This window comes from Teleopsis dalmanni, chromosome 2 (genome assembly GCF_002237135.1).
Source record: "Teleopsis dalmanni isolate 2A chromosome 2, ASM223713v2, whole genome shotgun sequence".
Lineage (NCBI taxonomy): Eukaryota > Metazoa > Arthropoda > Insecta > Diptera > Diopsidae > Teleopsis > Teleopsis dalmanni.
Genome location: NC_051847.1, coordinates 132,833,683 through 132,856,631, shown reverse-complemented (window position 1 = coordinate 132,856,631; position 22,949 = coordinate 132,833,683). Strand labels below are relative to the sequence as shown.

Genomic DNA, 22,949 nt, shown 5'->3' with positions numbered 1-22,949 from the left:
ATATTTATTATAATAACAGTATAAATATTTAAAATTATAAAATATTGTATATAAAAATAACGAATTACCCAGGCATAAGTAGATAAGACAATTTTTTCAGTATTCAGTAAAACGTCAATTGTTTCGTATAATCCGAAAATGTTCTACAAAAGAATGAATGAAGATAAAAAAGTATACAATAAAAATTAAATAAAAAACAAAAGTTTTACTTAAGTTTTAATTTTTCTTATTCTTGCATTTATTCTTGTCATTTTCTTCCTTTTAAGAAATATAAAACAAACAAAAATAAAGTCTGATACTTTAGCAGTTTAATTTTACAACTCTACCAACAAAAAAAAAAAATTAAAAAATATGTGTTTAGAATTTAGAAATTTCATCACTGAAACCGCTGTTATATTATGATTTCACTGTAGCTTAAACTACTTATCTTAATAAAATTAAGATTTTGTCGTTTCCATAGGCTTGAGTTGATTTATGCATATGAAATAGCTGGTTTGCTTACATTTTACATATAAATTATGTTTGTAATTTTCCTTGTGGGAAATTTATTTTTAAGGAAAGTTGTATTCCACATTTTTCGCTTTAGATCAGCTGATTTATTTATAATAAGCTCATTTATATGAAAGCTCTTTGTATGATAAATTATCCTCATTAGCGGCCTTAATGAGCTAAAGTGCCTAAATGAGACAAGCAGATACATGGTATTATGCTTATATATTTTAATATTATATATAAATAGCTTTTCTGTTTAAGAATCTATATTCCTTAATGTGACTTTAATTTGAAGAATTGTAATTGTTTTAGTTTAAGCTGACTTTTGAATTGTAAAATATTTTTCTTGAAAAGTCAGGAAACAAATTCATACAGTTCAAAGCGATTTAATATGAGGTTAAATAATCAGATTAGGAATAACGTGAAATAAAATAACAAAGTCCGGGTTGTGGATTAGGATATATGTATATTAAAATTCGGTTGAAACACGATTTAATAACTTTGTTATCGATATTACTCTTGTTTGTATTGTAAGGCTTGTCTTAATTTTAAAATACTGTAGGCATTAACTGATTGTTTTACTAATTCAAACTATCCCGGATTTACTAACTATGCTGGATTTAAAATTTATAGATTATGATAATTTTGAATTTAAGATTTGACATGGGTCAATAATGGAATAAATAATATTTCCTTTATTCAAAGAAAGTCACTTCCAAATCTAAACAAGTGAATTTATAGTATTAACGTTTGGCTACTAAAATTTCCCTCTATGTTAATGACAAAACTAAATTTGTTGCTGATATACAACATTAAGATAAGTTAATATTTAATAGTTTACATTTTTCGTGTTATAGCATATTCACAATGTTTCATTTAGTCCATTTTGCTTATTATAGTCACTAATGAGGGTGATTTACCATACAAAGTCCTTTCATACAAATGAGCTCATTATCAATAAATCAGCTCTTTTAAGGCGAAAAATATGGAATACAACCCTTAAATATGAATTGTTTGTAAAATGTATGTTGTATATTATTAATGATATATTATGATATACTATTAAAAAAGTATAAAAATGTGTAAAACTTCTATCAGTTGCATACATGAGCTTATTATAATGTAAACGTTAACAGATTATTATAAATGTACAAGTGTTTAAATGGGACAGTGTGAACGTACTATTAAGGTGATGTCAAATTCATTTTTCTCAGTTACTCCAAGTAGCCTCAATCAAAGCTATATCTGACAATTTTTGATTTTAATTGATTATTAAATTTCGATTCGGCACTCTGTTTCGTTAAGGCTACAAATTTCCATAACTAGGATTCAAAAGCAGATATAATTTTAGTTCCGTTTTTTTCCACAATTCATCATTTTTATCTCAAAATTTCAATTAAATTAATTTACATTAATATTTCTACTAATACCTATTTCACTTCGTTACATTGTAATCATACTTCTAATTTCGTTCTAATTTAATTATAAATTAATTTGAAATATGAGAAAATTAAGTAAAAGGAATAAATTGCACAGTTGTTAAACTTATTTAATTATATCAAAGTTCAACAAATTTGTTTCGGATGTTTTGAAATATAGTTTTCAGAGTTGCATTTCTAAGTATGTAAAACTAATTATTCAATGTTGTAAGAATATCTAATGCGACGTGTAAGATTTTATTGGGTTTTTTACTAGATTTTTTTATATATAAGATATTTTGTTTTTAAAGTTCAGTATGTATTAGGTAATTCTCTTCCTGATTGCTTTTTAATTTACCCGTAATGTAAATGCAACTGATAGGAATTTTAAAAAGCCAAATTTTAAACGTGTTTTGTAAAAGACAATGACACAAAATTTAAAATAAAATTAAACATTTTCTACATATATATTTCAAGAAAACAAGTCATTATGGTGCTTTTACGTGATCACAATAATAAAAAGTAAAGCAAATACTTGCATTTTTCAGTGATGCATGTTCATTAGATTCTTTTTAAGGAAGGAGTTTCGATGCAATCACTCCGTTATTGTTTTCAATGTGCTCTGCATATAAATGTTGTTTTGTAACGAGCGACTTTTAACCAGTTTGAATACACCTGGAAGATGTTATGAGCTAAAGAGCATGTTTTAATAGAATGCGGCTAAGAAAATTAAACTAATCTAAATTATTATGATTCTAAAAATTATATTTTCTAACTTATGATTCTAATTATTTTCATAATAAAATGATGTTCATTACATTAGCAATGAATCATTATCGATTCTAATTAAAATGTGACTGTTAATAAATAATATTTTTTAAAATACAAAGTTAAATATATCCAAACATTTTTTTGATGAAAATATTATTATATAACCACTCAAACATAAGAGTAAATAATGAGTGAAGAACCAGGTGAAGAACCGGACTTTCATAAAGGACAATAATTAAAGCAGCGTGGTAACTTCAATAAGATTCTGGAACAATAAAAATTGTTATTATATAGAGTTTAATGTAAATTATATTGTTTATCAATACTTTATTTTTTGTTGAATAAGTTTAAAGAATTAAATGTGATTTAAATATAACTTAGACGAATTTAATTTTTTTATATTTTTTTTTAAAAATGGAATTCGAAATTTTGTATGAGTACCATATAAACTGAATTATTAAAATTTAATTTTCTACATCATTTATAAAATTATATATGTATTTAAATTAAATATAATAAAATAAATTTGTGAATTGTACCCAAAACTAACTATATTGATACAAATTATAAAAAAATCTTTTTAATTGTTTAAAATTTTACTAAATTTAATGTAAAGTATTTCTACTTATTTCTACTTATATATATATATGTATACCATTATAAAAATCTATATTTATAGATATCGATTATATCTATATTCATATAGATATATAAATATATAGATATATATAGATAGATATATATAAATTCATATAGATATATTTAGATATATAAATTAAATATAGATTAAAATAGCTATACCACTAAATCTATAGAAGAGTTCTTAAATATGTAAATTTTTGATGATAGAATTGAGCATCCCTTGATGAAAATAAAAGTGTTTTAGAAATAAATAAAATTAAATTTTATAAAAATTATAAAATAAACTATTATTCTACATTTATATTTCATTTTTAATAATCATCTTTGATGTGAATTATAACATTAATTAACCTTAATCAACCTTAATTTAATAATATGTTTTTAAAGAAACTCAAAAAAATTTCAATAAGTATAGTAGTTCAATAAGAGTTGTAACGGAAATAGGAAATGGGCTAATGATGATTGGAACCCTTTGCTTTTTAGCATATTACAAATGAAATTTATGTGGGTAGTGTAGCAATGTAAATTTCTCAGCACTCCGTACATTATTTTGATAGGTAATAAACGTAACTACCATCCGATATATCTTAATTTAGTGTCTCACATTTATTGGTTGACTTAAAGTATATTACACAATTAGTAAAAGGATTTTATATCAAATTATTTTGGAACTATAGTAAGAATTGTTTTCATTTTTGAAATATTTAGATTATTATTTTGTAATAATTGAATCAGTATTAAAATTTGTTAACTTTTTAATTCTCAAGATATGTTTGAAAAAGAATTTAAATTGTCTAGGATACAATAAAAGGAAATTTCATTTCTTAAATTCCCTTTCCCTTTACCACTTAAATGTCAAAACATATTTCAGTGGTTGTCAAACTGTTTAGTCATTAAATTGTTCCGGCTGTAATAAGTCGTTGAGTATTTAAGTAATTTTAATAAGATCTAATAAAATTAAGTTTTAAATTTTTAATTATCTATTAAACATTACGTTAGTGTTTTGTATATTCAATTTAAATTTATAAATTAAATAATTTATTTTTAAAAATTTTAACGGTATGAGACACAACATATATACACGCATACACACACTATCGCAGTTAAAAACATTTAAAGCAACAGTTTTTATTAAAAAGCGGAAAAATTTAGTGTTACTGTTGAAAATTGTAGAAAAGAGGTAAGCATAAGCTTAACATGTAAATAAATTTCAACAATCAACAACAGCAACAACAGTGTCAGCAGCAGTGCTAACACCGATACAAACACCAGCGTCAATACCAACAGTAACAGTAACAGTGGCAGCAGAAGCAACAGCAACTAAAAACTTTTATCTTTTGTTTGTTTGTTTTTCTCTTTTTAATGGAAAATTCGCATATAAAAACCGTTGCTTCAACGTAGCTCAAACTTCAGTTGATCGTTGCCTTTGTTGTCGGTTGGTTATAGTCGTTGTTGTCGCAAAAGTTTGACAGTTAACATTTAGCTATTTAAACAAAAAAAGTGTTAAATAAATAAATAAACAAAAAATATTTATTTATTCTTTTCTTTTTTATAAAATTGAAATAATTTTGATGCAATATCAAAGTGCAATATTTATATAAACAAAATATTTTATCTTATTGACGCATGTTTTTTAATATAAATTATAAAAAATAATTAAATTTATTAAATTAAAGGGAAAATTAAAATTTGAAAACAATAATTAAAGAGAAGCTGTTAGCAAAACAATTTAAGATTCGAAGCGGTTTTAAGCTAAAATAAAAAATGCAAACCGTAATTAAGTAAGTTTAATTATAATTAATTTTTATAATATATTTTTGTTGTTTGTTGATGTCTCAACAAGTAAACGCAAGTAAAAATTGTTTGTTTTTAATTACTGTAAAATTTGTATAATGAATTTATTAACTAAAACTTAATGCCTATTTAATGAAAGTGCTTAAAACTTAAATTTTTTTAATTTTGATTTAGTTGCGTTTTAATTTTTTTTTTTTCAAAGTTCAAGGTTTAAAAGCTTAATTAAAATTTATTTACTAACAGAGCCGAGTTTTCTTTGCGTAGCGTTTATAATATAAGTTGAAATAATATACGGAATATATTAAACTAATAAAATATGCCACTATATAAAAGTGGTGATATTAAATATTAAATTAAATATAAAATAATTAGAAATTTAAATTATAATATTATAATTTAAATTTGTAATTTTTATTGTTATACTTTGCATTTCTTCAAAAATAAACAATTGGAAGTAATTATTATTTAAAAAGACGTATATCGAATTAAGTAGTGCTGCTTATTGTTTTAATCCGCAAAATTTTCATAAAGTAATTTAATAGTAAAGTACCGAAAAGAATATAAATAATAATAATTATTACCTGGAAATAATTATAAATGTATATCAGTTTATTATTTTTAATATGGGAATGCCCATATGCTTATTAGCATATATATGCATATTTTAATTTTAAGCTCTGTTTCTTTTGAATGATATATAAATTGGTAAAAATATATATAATTTATTTAATTCTGCAGAAAATTTCTTATGAAAATTTTTATTTTCTCGTACAATTTGTATTGCTTAAAAATGTTAACAATATAATAAAATATTACAAGAGCTAAAGCATTTGTAAAAAAATTGCTTATCAGTTTTTGATACATAAATATTTCAATAAACTGTAAATTCTCTCCGAATGCATTAAGTACATATGTTATTTTTGCAAGTGACCACGGCTTTGAGCTTTGCGGGATTTACCGTTTCCCTACGAAACTAAAAAAATTGATAAGGGATATGTAAATTACCATTGTGAAGACAAAATTTTATTAAAAAAAACAAAAAATAGTAAATTTTATTCAAAACCTTCGAAATATATTGTACATAACATATAACAGTTTTCTTAATTCATTACGGTTCATCATTAAAAATGTTGTTAGATAATGAATATATTTATTGATATATCTTGAAATACCATATGTTAATATAAATGTACTTTCAAGGCATTATAATTTTTCTTACTAGTATCAATAAATGAAAAAATGAAAAGTTTTTTGGTTCTTCAATAATTCTTTATTCTCTTAAGTATCTGTATTATTTAATCATCCAACTTATCATTTATAACCTAGGGTTAATTTACAGACTATCCATTAGCAATTACATTGTATTATATGTAAAAAAATTTGTATATGAACTCATTAAAAATTTATAGTTCAAATAATTATTTGAAATAATTATTTCTTTTTAAGTATTAGATCTACACAAAAAAGGAAATTTTTAATTATTGCAATTAATTACTAATGAGTAAAAAGATATTGTGCATCTATAAAAAAAAAGAATCAGGAAGAGATGTTATTTCACAAAAGATAATAAACTCATTATTAATAATCATTCTATATTTTTTTTAGAAGGTTGCAAACTTAACATAAAATTCTCAGTTATAGTTATTTCTATAACTGTAAATCGTAGAAATCAGATATTTATTATTAATCGCTAATACATATGTTTGTTTTATTTGTTGGCTATTTATACTGATATATATAGTATATATCAAAATATATTGATAGTATATATCAAAATATTGGTAATAAATGTTTTTTTTTTTAAATTACTTAGTGATTTTGTTTTTATTTTATCGACAATTTATTTTAATGTTTTGATAGCATAAAAAGTGACGCATGAGCTTATATGTAAAACGTGTTAGATTATTCCACTAAAAGCCTATAACCATATCAGCTGTCCACAGATCCATTAGTTCATAGGATGAAACGAAATTTTTTTTGGCATAATTCAACGTTATTCATTAACGTAGCCTCTTTAGGAGTAACATAATTATTCAAGAACTTCTCTCATATTTTAATACCTCACTTGTTAAATGATTTTTCTTTGACTTTAAAATATGCCCTAGTTTTGATATGACTTTTCATTGGAACCAAATCTTTTTCTCTGAATTCTTTTTTTTTTTTGTTTTTTGGACTTTTGCGTATAGTTATAATGACTAGTTACGTCGTAATTTCATTTACGTTTAATCAATGACTTCATTCTTTTAGCTCAAAACTGAATAAAATTCAGTAATATCAAATTCATTTCAGTTTTACTGAACTATTATTATATTTTAATCAACCGTTTTAGTAGTATCCGTATTTTTAAATGAACTGCAATATATTAGTTTAATTCCTTCCTGTCTCAAAAAATTTTACATTCTAAATAGAGTTTTCATTTCAAACTGAAATGTAAATCACTTATTTTATCATTTTTTTGATCTCATATTTACTACGGGATTATTTCTATTCTATTCTACTACGGGAGTTTATGCAGTTCAAGAAAGAAATATAAAAAAATTAATAAATGTATAGATGTTTAGAACATCTATATTACTTATTTGATTGCAATTGTGTGAGTTATCATTATTGTAGAAGAACGTAACAGGTGTTTCCTCAAAAATCGTAAAATATCTATTTTATACAATTTTAAATAGGAATTTATTTTCCATAAAGTCTATGAAAAAGAAAATAACAACTCTGTGTTCCAGAAGACACTGATGTTGGGTAACATATTTCTCAGCTAATTAAATGAAGATAAAATAGAAATTAATTAAAGATGGAGTTAATTAAGTTTTATTGCTTATAATACTTTTGTATATCACAAGCAAGTGTAATAGATAATTGTTTTGGTTTATTGTTTTATCAAGAATAAATTCATGGTTCCATATCTTTTTTATCCATTTTTAAGATATGTATTTCTATTATAAACATAAAATATTTAAGTAGTAATTGAATACCGATTTTGTGAGTTGTTCCTAAAATACTATTTCAAATACCTAAACTAATAATAGTAAAAAGTATATGATATATTTTTTTTTTACCATTATGTTGATTAAAATTGTAACGTAATACAATTAAAAACTGAAGTGTTAATATATCAATATATGAAAATATTCATATTTTCTGGTACTAGAATAAGTTCTGTATTTTTAACGCACCTTTTTCGTATGTCCCTGTTATCTTTCTGTGTTTAAAAGCTTTTAAAAGTTGCACAATTACAGCGATATTTTCACTGTTCCGCTATAGTAATAATTAATATCGTTTTGTGTCACAATTCTTCTATGCTCCACAGAGTTACATCTCTCGTACCATAAGACAACGAGCAAATCTCATATCTGAGTTAGAAAGTATGAGCAAATAACACTTATCTAAAAACGGTAATCAAACGCTAAAAAACTTGTAAAGGAAACTGCATTATCTTCCTTCATAGTATCCACTTTCAGACTAATTTCGTACTTAATGTAATTGAATGTAAAATGCTTAAAAATCTAAGTGGAATAAATAATTGACAGGTTTGTCAGTTTAAATAGATCTGAACTTAGATTATTTATTTGTTTCTTAACTAAACAAGCTTCTGCTAATTATTGACTTTCAAAGATTGAATTAAAGATTTTAGACACTAGTATGCTATGTGAAACGGAGAGCGAAACATACATAACCATGTACTCGTATTTTTACTTTTATCTTCTATTGAACGGATGAAATTTGTAGTCTTAATGGGCTTTTAGATTTTATTATTTGTCTTGATTTGTCTAGATTTGCTTAGGGAACTTTTTTTAACAGATAACACAATATATCTTACATGTAGCTGTGTATGATTGTTCTTATAATAATAGTAATAATTAAAATCATCATCTTAAAATTTACTAAAAATATATTTAAACATTTTTTACCTTTAGATAAAGTTAAAAATAAATAAAAATAATTTCAAAATTTCTGTTAATATGTAGGTATATCATGCTAGATCACCCCTTTATCGTTCATTTTTTATTAGTGAGCAATATAAGTAGTTTAAACTCAATATATTGATTAAATTAATATTTAATTTAAATTTATTGATGGCTCAATAAATCAGTAAGATAAGTAAAGATTAGTGAGTATCTTCATGCATTTGCACTTGTTCAATTATTAACTAATTAATTTATTAATAAAGATTTTTATTTACAACAAAAAAAAAAACTTTTAAAATGTTTAATATGTATACATTTCTTTTGATTAACTTACACCAATATTTATGTTATTTAGGTTAAAAAATTTTGAATGTTTTTCAGACATGAAATGAAAAATTTTTTAGAAAATTTTAAGAAATTATTTTGCAACAAGCCTAAGTTTTTGTTTTCATTATTTGTTTACAAATGTCATTAACACAACTTATAAACGACTTTGACTACAATTACGGTTGTGACTACCTCACCTACTATTTGTCTAGCAATTTCGAAACGCTCTTCAGAACAATAAAAGTTATTGTACGAAAACTATTTTTATTGGTTCTGCATTATTTTTTTTTTATTTTTTGGGTGAAATTGTACTATTTTACTTTTATCCATAAATACCGATGTATGTACTTCACACCTTAAAATTTTGTTTGCATTTCTTTATTTCCATGTCTACGAGTATCTATGCGCAGAGCATATAAAAATTTCTTACCCAAAACTAGACGTAGTGAGTCAAATTTTTGTATACATAATTTCTATTGGGGCAAAAGTCTTGACCGACATTTCTTTTTCCGTTTTGTCATAAAAATCCGAGCTTGTTTTATGCTATCACAGACGTTTTATGCTAATTCTTTATATATATACATATATATATATATTTATATGCAAAATAAAAAATATATAGAATTACGTATGTTTTTTAAAAAGTTCAAATTAAAACAAAATAGAAAATACATAATATTATAATCTTTTGTTCAAATATCAATAAAATATTTTTTTAAATATATTTTGTTAAATATTCATTTTGTGAATATTTTAAAATTAAAAATTGAAATATTTATTTACGTATTAAAGTATAAACAATAATGTAGTAGTATGCACAATTGTTATATATGCAAAAAAACAAAAAATAAAATGAAATAAATATTTTAAATTAATTTGAATTTCTCTTGTCTATCTGAGATCGCTTCGTTTTGAAATTTAAATTTGAAAAAAAAAATTATATCGTATTAGAAATAAAAACACGATCTGATACAAAAAGAAAGTTGTTTGAGCAAACAAGATATTTAATTTAAAAATAATGAAATTATAATATATGTATATAAGTAATACAAATAATATATTAAAATAAAGTACATTTTTAATTTGTGTTCACAGATTAAGCTTATTAACTGGTATTTCGGCAAAATTTAGTGTCATAAAAATATAGTCAATTTATTTAATGGATAATAAATTAAATACGGAAATTAAAGTATTTGAATTAGAAATGTATTAAAATTAAAATTAAAATCAAAACCTTGATTTTTGAGCTATGAAATGAGTTGACTGAGAACTTGAAAGATTAATTAATATAACTATTATAACTGATCTAATATTAGTAAAACTAAAACATATTTTATATATATTATATTAGAAATTACATATTATATTATTATTTTATTTATCATATATTTTGTCCATGATAGATAACTTATTTGTTATCCAATGAATTGTGTGGAGTGATTATCTATTTTCAATATTTGACAAAATAGATGTTCCCTTAAAAAAAATTAAATTAAAAAAAAAATTCAGACAAAACACTCGCAATTTTAAAAAAATTTTTTAGCTAAGAAGAATAATTTTAAATCATTTTTAAAAATCATCTTCCACACTTGTGTGGTGTTATAAAGCACTTTGATTATATATAGATTAAAAAATAATCGGTTGCTAAATAAAATATAATAACAAGTATATGTAGCTTTGATTTCACCTTGACTTTCCTGTTTAATGATATTAATTTTTATATATTAACTTTATGACTATAGTTGGAAAGTTTTTTACTTTCAAAATATAATACCCGAATAAAATTAAAATAATAAGTCTCTAGGAATGAGGGGGAGTAGTTTAGTCAGTGGGAGTCTGGGATTAAACTTTTCGGGGCGCCGGATTGTGGTCAGTGCGTAGAGGCATTCCAATCTTCCTTGCCGTCAAAAAAAAAAATAGACTTTATTTTAATCTGAAATCCAAAAACTCTTGCAAATTTTAAAAAATTAACAATCTCTTACTAAACGAAATTTTCTTCTACCTAAACCCAAACAGCCTACAAACAATTTTTTTTTAATTTTATTGTCCGATATATATATATATATATATGTATACATATCTCATGCTGTTCAGTACCAATTCTATATTAAAGTATTAAAAGATATATATATTTCTTATGTTAAATCAATTTAACTATTGTTAGAGGTATTATTATTGTTAGGGGATGTAGCACTGCGACCGTCGGGTCTATTGTGCCCATTGTTAGAGGTAACTGTTACAGGTTTTTCTCGATACCTGAAAAAAATCTGTGCTGTATTTTAATTGGTTTGGTTGTAAAGGATGGCAAAGACGCATATACTTTTGATTTACTTAAATTTAATCTTGAACTACGTAATCATAAATTGTGACTATTAATTATAAGCAATAACTAAGCACACACACACACACACAATAGCGCTATGTATACATAAAAGATTCCGCCGACTGTTGGATTAATGATGAAGAGCAATTGTAATTTATTTTTTTTAATTTATTTTGCCACTTCGCTATTTATTTTTTAATTTCTTTACTTGCAACAATTATAAAATCGCTTAATCTTTCAAATAATATTTTTTTTATCTCGCGATCCTAAACAACTGAAACAGAGACAACTTTCTGTACTTTCTTTGCAAACGTTTAGGCCTGACCAGATTGACCAATCCATTATGGAGGTCTATGATTTTTAAAAAATAATTACCTTTATTAATCGCGCAGATTGGTTTTGATACCAAAATTTTCATGATTGGTTTTATGTTAACAAAACGGAGTTTAAACGCTTCTTGGAGTGAAGAGGAAACTCTACCGCTACTAAAACCAACCACCTATTTATCAGTACTTACTATAAGTATTTTTCAAAGTAAAAGCTTTATCATAGCCCAAAAGTCGTAATCGTACTATAAATATTTTTCAAAGTAAAAGTTTTATCAAACTTTTCTAATATTCTTATAATCTTGGAGTGTTTATATATACCATATAGAGCTTAGAAAAGACAAAAGTTCTTAGTCTTCTATTCAAATTTAAAAAAAAATTTGTAATGGATAGTTACTCTATATTATATTAATTTCATTGGAACGTATGTTTCATATTTTTTGACGTAAAAAACTATATATTAGTAATATTATAACCGTATATGGTTATGGTTTACATGAAAACTATGAGTAAATTTTATATTATTTATCTTAAATTTTTGACTTTTTTCCTTGAATACAGTATCCAACTGGCGTATGTAATGTATGAAACCGCATTATAAATGCTGAGTTTAATATTATTAAATCTTCACATTAATATGACGATTGTATGACCAAATTATGTTTACTGTTTTCATAATATTTAATATTTGTTTATGTATCATACACGTATATGACATGATATTTATATTTACATGTCAACTAATTATTATGTTTAAGTAAAGAGTATTTTTCAGAGCTACTTATATCATGAAATAATATATTTATGACTCTCTTAATTTGCTCTCTTAGCTTACAAAAATTTAGAATAAATTAACATTATCAAAGTACTATTTACGAGATTCGAAGAAGTGAAGAAACTTAACTTATAATAAAGTTAGTCATTAATACTTTAATTGAATAAGTCTTTAACCAAACTATTACGTCATTATAATATGCTCAATTGGATTATATATATTTTTGGTTTCTTACTTACTTTGCTTTCCAATTAAATTCCCTGCAAAATCATCTAAACAAGATAAATCCGTTTAGTCAGATGATGTGAATGAAACACTTAGACAAATTCCTTATGATCGTTTGGCTTTAAGCTTGGTTAAGGTGAGAATATTAGGGCGGATGTTCCTATTATAATTTGGGATTAAGAAATCTTCAATAGAAAATAATTTGCCGTTCATTTGAATGGCTAAGTGCATTCCGTTCGGTTAAGGTCAGTTGAAAGCGATTCGTTGCGCTGAGATACCGAGTCACTGATAATTTCTATCTGATTCGACTTCATCTAATAAAAGCCTATTTATTTATAAATTTAAAATTCTAATAACTAACATGAATCAAATGATGTTAAGAAATATTAGCCTGTCTTCATATGGATCAGTACAGTGCCAAAGAAGTTTAAATATCTCTGTTTCAGATAAAATAAAAAAAGTCTGCAAATTTCATAAAGAAATAATAAATATTTAAAGCTTAAGTTTTTGGTTAAAGAATGTGATTATGGCTAAGATATTTACTTCATATAATTTATTTAATTATACTTATTCAAATTTAACCTTAAGGTTGACGCAGAGAAACCTTATTACATAAAATTATAATTATCCCCAAATTAACAGAGTTCTTTAAACTATTTTTGTAGAAACATTATAATCTTCACAGAATGTCTAGTGATATGGTAATTATTAGTATAATATAATATTTATAATATAATATAAATATAATACACGTATAATATATATATTTATATATATATATATATATATATATATATAACTTAGAAATTAAAATTCCCTATCAAAGGCTACATTTAGGTAAATTAATATAGAATATATCATTTCGAAAACTGTTTCCTTATTTAAGGTAAAGATAAAGGTGGATGTAATGTATTTACTCTTAACAATAAATAATCGAAGTAGAAATCTTAATTGTATTTGTGAATAAGTCTTAATAAATACACTTTGGGAAACCAATTCTTTCTTTTATCAAATATTTTCCCAAAAAATTATCAAGTTATGTTAAAGGTTTTGGATGGTAGTTTGAGTATTCCTAACTAAAGGCGAAAGTTTTCATTTGGCAGCACACTTTCTATTCTCTGCAAATATCTTAGGCTTAATATATCCATTCTATGTTACATACGTAGAAGAGTCAAGAGAAGTCACGGAAAGCTTTAATTACTTCGACAATAATTTAAAATGTATGAAGTTGTAAAAAGTGTGATGTTGTCTATTTTGGTTTAGAAGCAGATTTTCTAAATGGGGAACGGGAAAAAGTTTTACCCACATACTTATACTTTCTGACCATTTCATAAGTTCTATTTTTAAAATACTAATTTGAATTGAAGGTCGGCCTTGCTTGTAAAAACTGATAAATCTGAGTTTCGCTAGTATTACTGCTATATAATAAATTTTTCTTAAATTTACTTAGTGTACTAATAAATAATACTTATGTATTAATAACATTTATTTATTAATGACTGATGAATACTGATTTGATCTTGAAAGACTAAAATGCTCTATAACTTTGTATTATTTTGTTTAATTATAAATGTTCCTTTACCGTACATTGATTTCAAAATTTTGATAAATCTGGTACTTTTCGGTTTTCAATTTACTTATATTCGTAATAGACTTATCGACCGTTAATTGTATTCTTTCAAGTCGTGATTAAGTTATTTACTAATTTAATTTTAAGTGCTTTGTTGAATATTTGCTATTTGTTGAAATTGGGATAAATAAAATGAAATTTTTATAAATATGTACTTGATAATTTTTTCTTGTTAAGATTGGTGCATTTATCTTATTAACTTTACTAATTCTTCCATATCCACAGTGATTTTAGTTATTCCCAGTTTGGAAGTGCTAGTTGTTAAAAGTGTCTATTGATATTCGTATTTTTGAATACATAATACATTATAGTTATTATAATATAATTATTATATTATAATATATAATATATATAATGTATTATAATTATTATAAAATAATTATTACATTATAATAAATAATTATTATATTGTAATATATGATATAATAACATATAGAATTAAACAATGTATAATAATACTTTAAAAATATATAATTCAAAAAACATTAAAATATTTGTAGGATATGATAGAAAAAGATGTAAGAGATTAGATAGGTGAACATCCATAAGACATTCCCAAAAGCAAAGAATCGGAAGGCAGTTGGGACTTCTACAGAAACAGTAGTGATAACAATAAATGCCAACAAGAAGCGACGAATAGTAATTAAACAATATTAATTGCAATAATTAATTGCAATAATTAATAATTAATTAAATAATTAATTGCAATAAATTGTTCAATTGCAATAAAAATTTGAATCTACTAGTTTTATGTTTTCAAAATCAGTTCAGCGTTTTAAAAAAAATGAGATAAAATAATGTCTTGTTTAAAAACAACTTGACTACACACCAATTTGACTTTAAACAAACTTAAAATTTCGCGTTAACAACTAAAACCAACTTGAATTTTTTTAAATAGTTTTATTTGGTTTTTTCAGATAATTTTTTTTTTTTTTGGATTTTTTTAAAGAAACTTGTTCGTTGAACTTTTTATGCATGAAAAGGTGTCGTATTAGCACATCTCTTCTGTAACTGTTAGACCTAGTCGATGACTACGTCTACAACTGGTTTAATTTGAATTGTTAATATTTACAGGTTTTTAAAACTTTTATTTATTTATTTTTTAATTTTTCATTTATTATTTGATTTGTTTTTTGAGCTTTAAGCTAAAAAGCAAAATCATTCATTTTATTTTTTTTGCTCAATTTTGCTAACAATTTTATGGTGAACGCTAAATAAACATAAAACTCATCAATAAGCTTACTAAAAAAATTTTATACTAAAATTGTGATTACATTTAATAAAATATACTTCTATTTATTTATTTAAAATACTTACAATCACTCGTACATAAGCAAAGTCTCAATTATAATTTAATTTACAGTTGTTTGAGAGGTTGTAGAAAAATGTCGCAATAAAGCAATTGCATGCTTTATTAAATTCTCATGCCAAATTATTGGTTACTGCACAATTATTGTGAATATATAATTCTACTACAATTCCTTATTGTTAAATACACATAGCTGCATGCAAATAGTAAAATATTCAATTCCAAGTAATAGGCGTGGCTTTTTGTGTTTAATAGTTTATTTGCTGTTATGCGGAAATTTTGAACTGTTTTGAAAATACATATTATATGTGTATTATCTTCAAGATTTACTCTATGAATATTTTTTTTGTTGTTACTATTGTTTCGTCGAACATAAGGTTGTAACTGTTACTGTCAATTGTTAAAATGGCTTTTTGAAATATTTAACAAATATTTTTTAAAATTTTTTATAAAGAAGTTTTTATCGAACAGTAGTGAATTACAACAACAAGAACTAATTTAATATTATTTTAATTAATTGAATTTTTGGTTGACCATACAGTTGTTTCGAGTATTGCCACATACCCATCATCAGTGGTCTAGGAAATGATTCTTATCAGAAATCGAACTCGTGACCTGCCAAATTTGAAGCTCAGAGTCAGCGCTCCTAATCAACTTACTCAAATCCATACTTGACTTGCATGTTCGCACATTTTTCTGGAATTTTGTTTATTTACTGTGAAAGATTTATTAACAAATTCACTTGCTGTATTTATATTAGAACGAAATCATAAACCAGCTGTAGAGTCATTTTATTAATTAATTATATTTTTAATTTTAATTGTTAAATTTTAATATTATTCTGTTTGTAGAAGCATTATTTTTTGCATGATTTATATATTCTTTCTTATGTATAGAACTTAATCAAGGAACGTAATACTGAGAAAGTCATGCTAATGTTACTCCACGAGTCGCCCGTGCGAATCTAACTAACTAATCTAAATTTTTATCTACGTGGTTTTAACAATAAAATAATTATATTATTATTATATAGTTTCATAAGTAATATTATTTGAAAAGTTATTTATACGTAATGCAAATATGATGGATATATGATGGGTTATGTTAAGTTAAAATCTGGCAAAGTCACGCATAGAACTGCTGGTCCATAGCGATATCAATTGTAATAGGTATTTTGCGCATGTAAGGATTTTTGGCCTTAAATTTTCATTCGTAGAATAAAATCAACAAGCACTTTTTTTTAAGTTTTTAAGTGTGTTTTTAGACCAGATATCAGTGGGATTTAAGCCCAAAAGCTGCACACCAGTTTTCTAATATATACACAGAGTTATCTGACCGGCTAAGACAAATGAAAGGAGTTGAATTTTTGTGTACTTTTTAAATTTATTTTTCAACATATAATACGTCATATGTACATTTGTATGATATATAAAAGTATATTTATATATATAATTTGCATTTACATACATTCTATAATGGATTTTCAATTTTTTTATATATTCTATATAGTAGAATTCTTCGTCCTCAAAATATTTTTTAGATTCAGAAATGTTACTAAAACTTAATTCAAATTTCTTTCTAGAAAGTTTTTTTTTAAATTTGAAAACAATTTAAAATCAGATAACGACAGATGAAGATGATGGTGAATACCGTGGATTTTGCCAATTTTGCTGTTATAATTTCTTTTTTTGAAAATATTTTTTTTTTTCTGTAATTTCAACAGATAAATGATTCTAACAACAACGTTCGTTGTTATCAATCATAATTAAGTAATGGAACTGAACTTTTTTATCATAACCCTTTCGACTAATATTTCATAGTATAGTGTACTTATGACACGTCTACAATTATTAATTTACGAAAAAAATCTTTTGTGATTGTACGGTTAAAATCGCGGTGAATTAAAGTGGCGTCTTCCGGATAACTATTTGTTTTACGGATATTTCATTATGAAATATGCACCTTTATTTCGTGATCTTGTGTCACTAGATTATGGATTTCATTCATATTCATATAATATTCGTAGCTCTTACTACATTTGGACATCCATGCCGTCCAACCCTTCTGGTGTTAATAGAACCACAATGAAACAATGTATCTCAATTGTTTGTTAAAATTTATTTTGGGTCTAGAAATGAAGCATGCTAAATTCTCTTTTTTACATTTTTACAAATTTATCAAAATTTGTGCAGCTGTCAAAATAAAAGAAGCTTATATTACCAAAGAAATAATGTAGACTTGAGCTTTTTAATATTTCCAGATTAAAAAAATATGTTGCAAAAATACATATATTAAAACTTATTTAGTGCAGTTATTACCGAGTTATCAAACATCTTCCCTGTATTTAAGTAAACTCCATTGTGCTCTTTATTGTTTTCATTGTAATTTTTTATTGCCAAAGGCGTTAATTTTATACTGTTATACATACAAATTATTTTATTTATTAATTTGAAGTTTATAGCAAAATATTTACCCAATAACTATGTTACATCATGTTAAAATTATGAACATGAAAAAAATTGAAAATAATGTAAATCTCCATCATCTCTTACTCAAGATTATCGGCTCTTCTCCGTAATAAAGCAAATATCATTCTTTGAGTATATTTTTATGTCCTTTCAACATAAGTTTTAAATAACAAAAAAAATTTACAGAAAAGAAATTGGAAAGGTAAGTTTACTGCAAAAAACTATTGTTATGTTCAAATATATTTTCTGCATCGATGTTTTAGGTGTTACACTCTCACAGGACTTTCTGTTAACTTGGCCCTATTTTTCTTTTTTAATTGATACATTTGTACGTTGTAGATAGTAGAATGTCATTATTTACCAAAAACTACCTCAAATATCCGTATATGAAGGAACTAAACTGGCATTTTATATTAAACTTAAAACTGATTTACAAGTATCTTCTTCCAAATTTTGAAATAAAGACGCTCAGGGATTTGAGTGGGATGACTGTATTCTTTTAATTTTTGTTATTGAAAAAAATGCTTGTTGAATTTTGGGTTTCATTCTTCTTCTTCTTTCTTTGCCAATTCGATTTCGAATATTGGTGATCATATAACATATCATAATACTATACTGTTTAATTATAACATAATAACATGACATAATATTATATTGTTTGATTAGCTTTTAATAAACACAATTACAAATTTTTAACTATTTCTGTGTATTGCTCACTGCATCTAGCTATATTTATAAGGCTTCCAACCTTTCATATTTGGGTCCATTGACGAATGTTTCGCAGCCATGAATTTTGGGTTTCATTAGATAGACAAAATGATTTATTTATCTCAGATATAATGAAAAAATTTATAGCACAGTGTGGTAATAATTATTACAATTATTGTTCATATGCATAATACTGGGCTGGAAAGATAGGATAGTAAAAAGAAACAATTTTATATATTCATTTTAACTAATCGCTGCTTTTAAAGTGAAAGAGACACATGAATTAACAAGACGTACCACATATGATTATGTTTAAAATAATATTTATATTTTAATAATATATAAAAAGAAAATAGAACAGTTAAATTAAATTCAAAACAATATATATCTTAACAGTTTCAATATATAAAAAACATTTATGACGGTAAGACCTCTTTTGTTGTTTTGAAATTCATTCAAATATATACTTGTCAATATACTGCAATTTCTTATAAATTTAAAATAACCTTGAATCATCTACGTATATACTACACTATAAAAAAATATGATTAATACTGTATAACTACTATTATAATTCATTTAAGAGTTAATTTCTTCAATAAATACTACTCATGAAGTAGCCAAATCGGATGAGTTATGTTAAAACTCTAATTTGTATATTTTTTCCGTTTATTTAATTATAATTACATATTTCATTAATAAAACTTAGATCTAAATAATGAATGAAAGAACAATTTATTTATATATGTATATTTAGGTATATATTCTAAGTAGAACGAGTAATTCATTGCAGAGTAATCATGTGCTTTCTTCATATGTTCTTGACATTACAAAATTTTAATTCTTACAAATGCAGTTTTTTAAAGTTCATGTTTTATTTATAAAAAAATAACAAAAAATATATATATATATTTTCGTTATTTTTTTTATTGAATCGAAGGTTAATTTATAAATTAACTTAAAAAAGGTCACACGTTTTATATTTTTGTTTTGTTTTCTCTTTACACATTACATTTTATATATACGAATTTATAATTTCTTTGCTGTTTTCTGTTTTCGTGAGATGCGTTTTAATTGCAAACCTGAAGGTAAATTTTATTCGTTTTAAAATTTTAAAAATGAAAATTATATTTTTGAAATTTTGATATAGTATTAGTACAATAAGAATGATTCATAAGTTGCCATCAATATTTATCGACATCTATACATATTAACTATACATATTAATTCGACTAAACAATTGTACTATACTATAAACTAGTAGATAAATTATTACACATAATGCTTTAGTAACTTACGTAGCTACCAATTCAATAATTATATATATCAAATATTATCTATTATCGATAATTATTCGTATCGGCAATTTGTCTAATTTGTCATATATATTATATACTAATCCTAAAAAGCTTACTAATATTCTAACTTATTATTTATTAAAAATTAAATTTATTAAAAAAATTGAATACAATGCAAAACACGAGATATTGAATATACATTTCATTTTAATGTTTTGTACTATTTATGATATGATGCAGCACTATAATCAAAGAACAGTCGTTTTTCTCCAAAACTACTTTTGTTTAAAAGTCTACAAAGTAGTAGTTACTCTACCTCTGTTAGTACTAAAACATTTACTGTGTTTACTGAGAAAATATAATAAAGCATATACTGTAATAACAGTACAGTGAGCGAAATTTACTTAGACGCACTCAAAAAAAATGCTTTTATTTTTGTTAAAGAGCAAAGCTATTGATCTTTTTTCATTATTGTTTTTTCTTTTCCATTACTAAACGTAAACAAACATAAAAGGAATGTGATTTTTATTTTGCAAAGTTATAATGATGAATTTCATAAAAAAGAAGCTAAGTAAGTGCGCAATTTTTATAGACGCATATATTTGTTTCGGTAGTTCGGACTAGTTTATTTGATTGTTCTGTAAGAAGGTTTGTATTTCATAACACATTAATATTTGAGCTAATATTCTAAAAGCAAAAACCATACAAATTCTTTACGAAATACATAGGCTCCGCATTTGCGCAAGTCGAATGGCAAAGGAAAAATTTCTGAGCGCTGAAGAAAAAGCCAAAATAGGATGTTTACATCAAAATGGATTCTCAAAGAGGAAAATTGCAGGCCACATAAACCGATCGGAACACGTTGTAAGAAATTTTTTACGTTTGGGTGAGGAATATGGTAAAGCTCCTACGAATAACAAGCGAAATGCAAAGATAAATCGGCGACTCAAAAACCAAATAAAGGAAGAAGCAACAAAAAATCGGCTCAGTGCAGCTCAAATCGCATCAAAATTGCAGCTACCAGTTAAAAAAAGAAGAGTGCTGCAAATTTTACATGCAGATGGCCACATAAAATGGAAGAAAATTATGAAACGGCCCCCTCTGAAAGAAATGCACAAGAAGAATCGCATTGTTTTTGCTAAAAATCATATGCATTGGACCAAAGAATGGCACTCGGTTATTTTTTCGGACGAGAAAAAATTTAACTTGGACGGGCCAGACGGTTTCAGCTCTTACTGGCATGATCTTCGCCAAAACTTTCCCATAAGAATGAGTAGAAACTTTGGAGGCTGATTTGTCATGATATGGGGTGGTTTTTCACTCCATGGATAACTTACTTTGTGCTTCATAAATACAAGAATGAACTCAGAGAAGTACACTGAAATGCTGGATGACGTTCTTATAAAGTTTCTGGAGGAACACGCTGATCGGGATCTAATTTTCCAGCAGGATAACGCCGCCATTCATGTGTCCAAGCTTTCAAAGTCTTACTTCTCGTCGAAGCAGATAACGGTAATGAATTGGCCAGTAAGGAGTCCTGACCTAAAACCCATTGAGAACCTATGGGGAATAATTTCACGGAAGGTCTATGCCAACGGACGTCATTATTCCACAGTGAGTGAGCTCAAAGCATCAATCCAAGAGGCTTGGGACAAAATCGACGATGTGATTATCAAAAAATTGATAGATTCGATGCCAAATCGAATTTTTTCAGTTATAAACCAAAACGGAGGAATTACAAAGTATTAAGCATTGTCAAAACTGTGTAAACTCTTTGATTTCTTTTGTTTAAACATAGTGCGCCTAAGAAAATTGCGCGTTTATTTTGCCTTATTTTTGTGTTTTTGTACATATGTAAGAAGAATGACTGATATGAAATATATTTCTTTTTTGTTTTTTACTATCAAGCACTGCTTTTTCTTTTTCAACAAAAAAAACATTTATATTCGAGTTCGTTGTATCATTTTTGAAAAAATATTAAGTGCGTCTAAGTAAATTGCGCTCACTATATATAATAGTACAAAATACTTGCTCGATATATATAAGATCGAAAAAAGTGTTTATATATAAGGTAGCTAAACTTAAAAACAGTTAAAGTGAATCTATATTAATTTTAATATAGTTATTTACTAGAACATCTTTATTTATGATTTTATCTTTACTAGAACACATTAATAAAATCAGTGGATTATATGTGGTCAAAAGAATCTGCGTTATTTGCTGTAAAGAGGGCTTACAAATTTTGGGACACTAGGAAAGTAAAATAAAATCGGTTATATTAGATAGTTTTGATCTGTTCAATACACCTTAACAGACAGCATTCTAAAATACATATTTTGTGATCTTGATTTTATTTTTTTAAAGAAACTGCTAAAAGTCAGACTTAATGCCTTATTTTCATTGAGTGCCTGATTGTTGATTTGATTGCACCGATTTCTATAAAATATATAGTACACATCACCATCTCATAACCGAATTAGTTACAAATTCCTTTGTAAATATTTTTATAGGTAACATTTTATTTTTAATTAT

At 24.8% G+C, this 22,949-nt stretch overlaps 2 protein-coding genes across 5 annotated transcripts in view; both read left to right on the top strand.

Annotated features, from left to right (window-relative positions):
• Positions 1–22,949, top strand: part of LOC119675015 (DNA cross-link repair 1A protein-like) — a 367,032-nt gene that overhangs the window by 93,541 nt on the left and 250,542 nt on the right. The window lies entirely within an intron of this gene.
• Positions 4,356–22,949, top strand: part of LOC119675013 (neprilysin-2-like) — a 66,463-nt gene continuing 47,869 nt past the window's right edge. For 3 of the 4 annotated variants that reach the window (XM_038086179.1, XM_038086178.1, XM_038086177.1), the window contains exon 1: positions 4,356–4,503. In XM_038086179.1, coding sequence (XP_037942107.1) covers positions 4,385–4,503 — 119 coding nt within the window. In that variant the 5' untranslated portion in view covers positions 4,356–4,384. Of the gene's footprint in view, positions 4,504–4,976; positions 5,105–22,949 lie in introns of those variants that run through there. The other variant, XM_038086181.1, reaches the window with a different exon arrangement.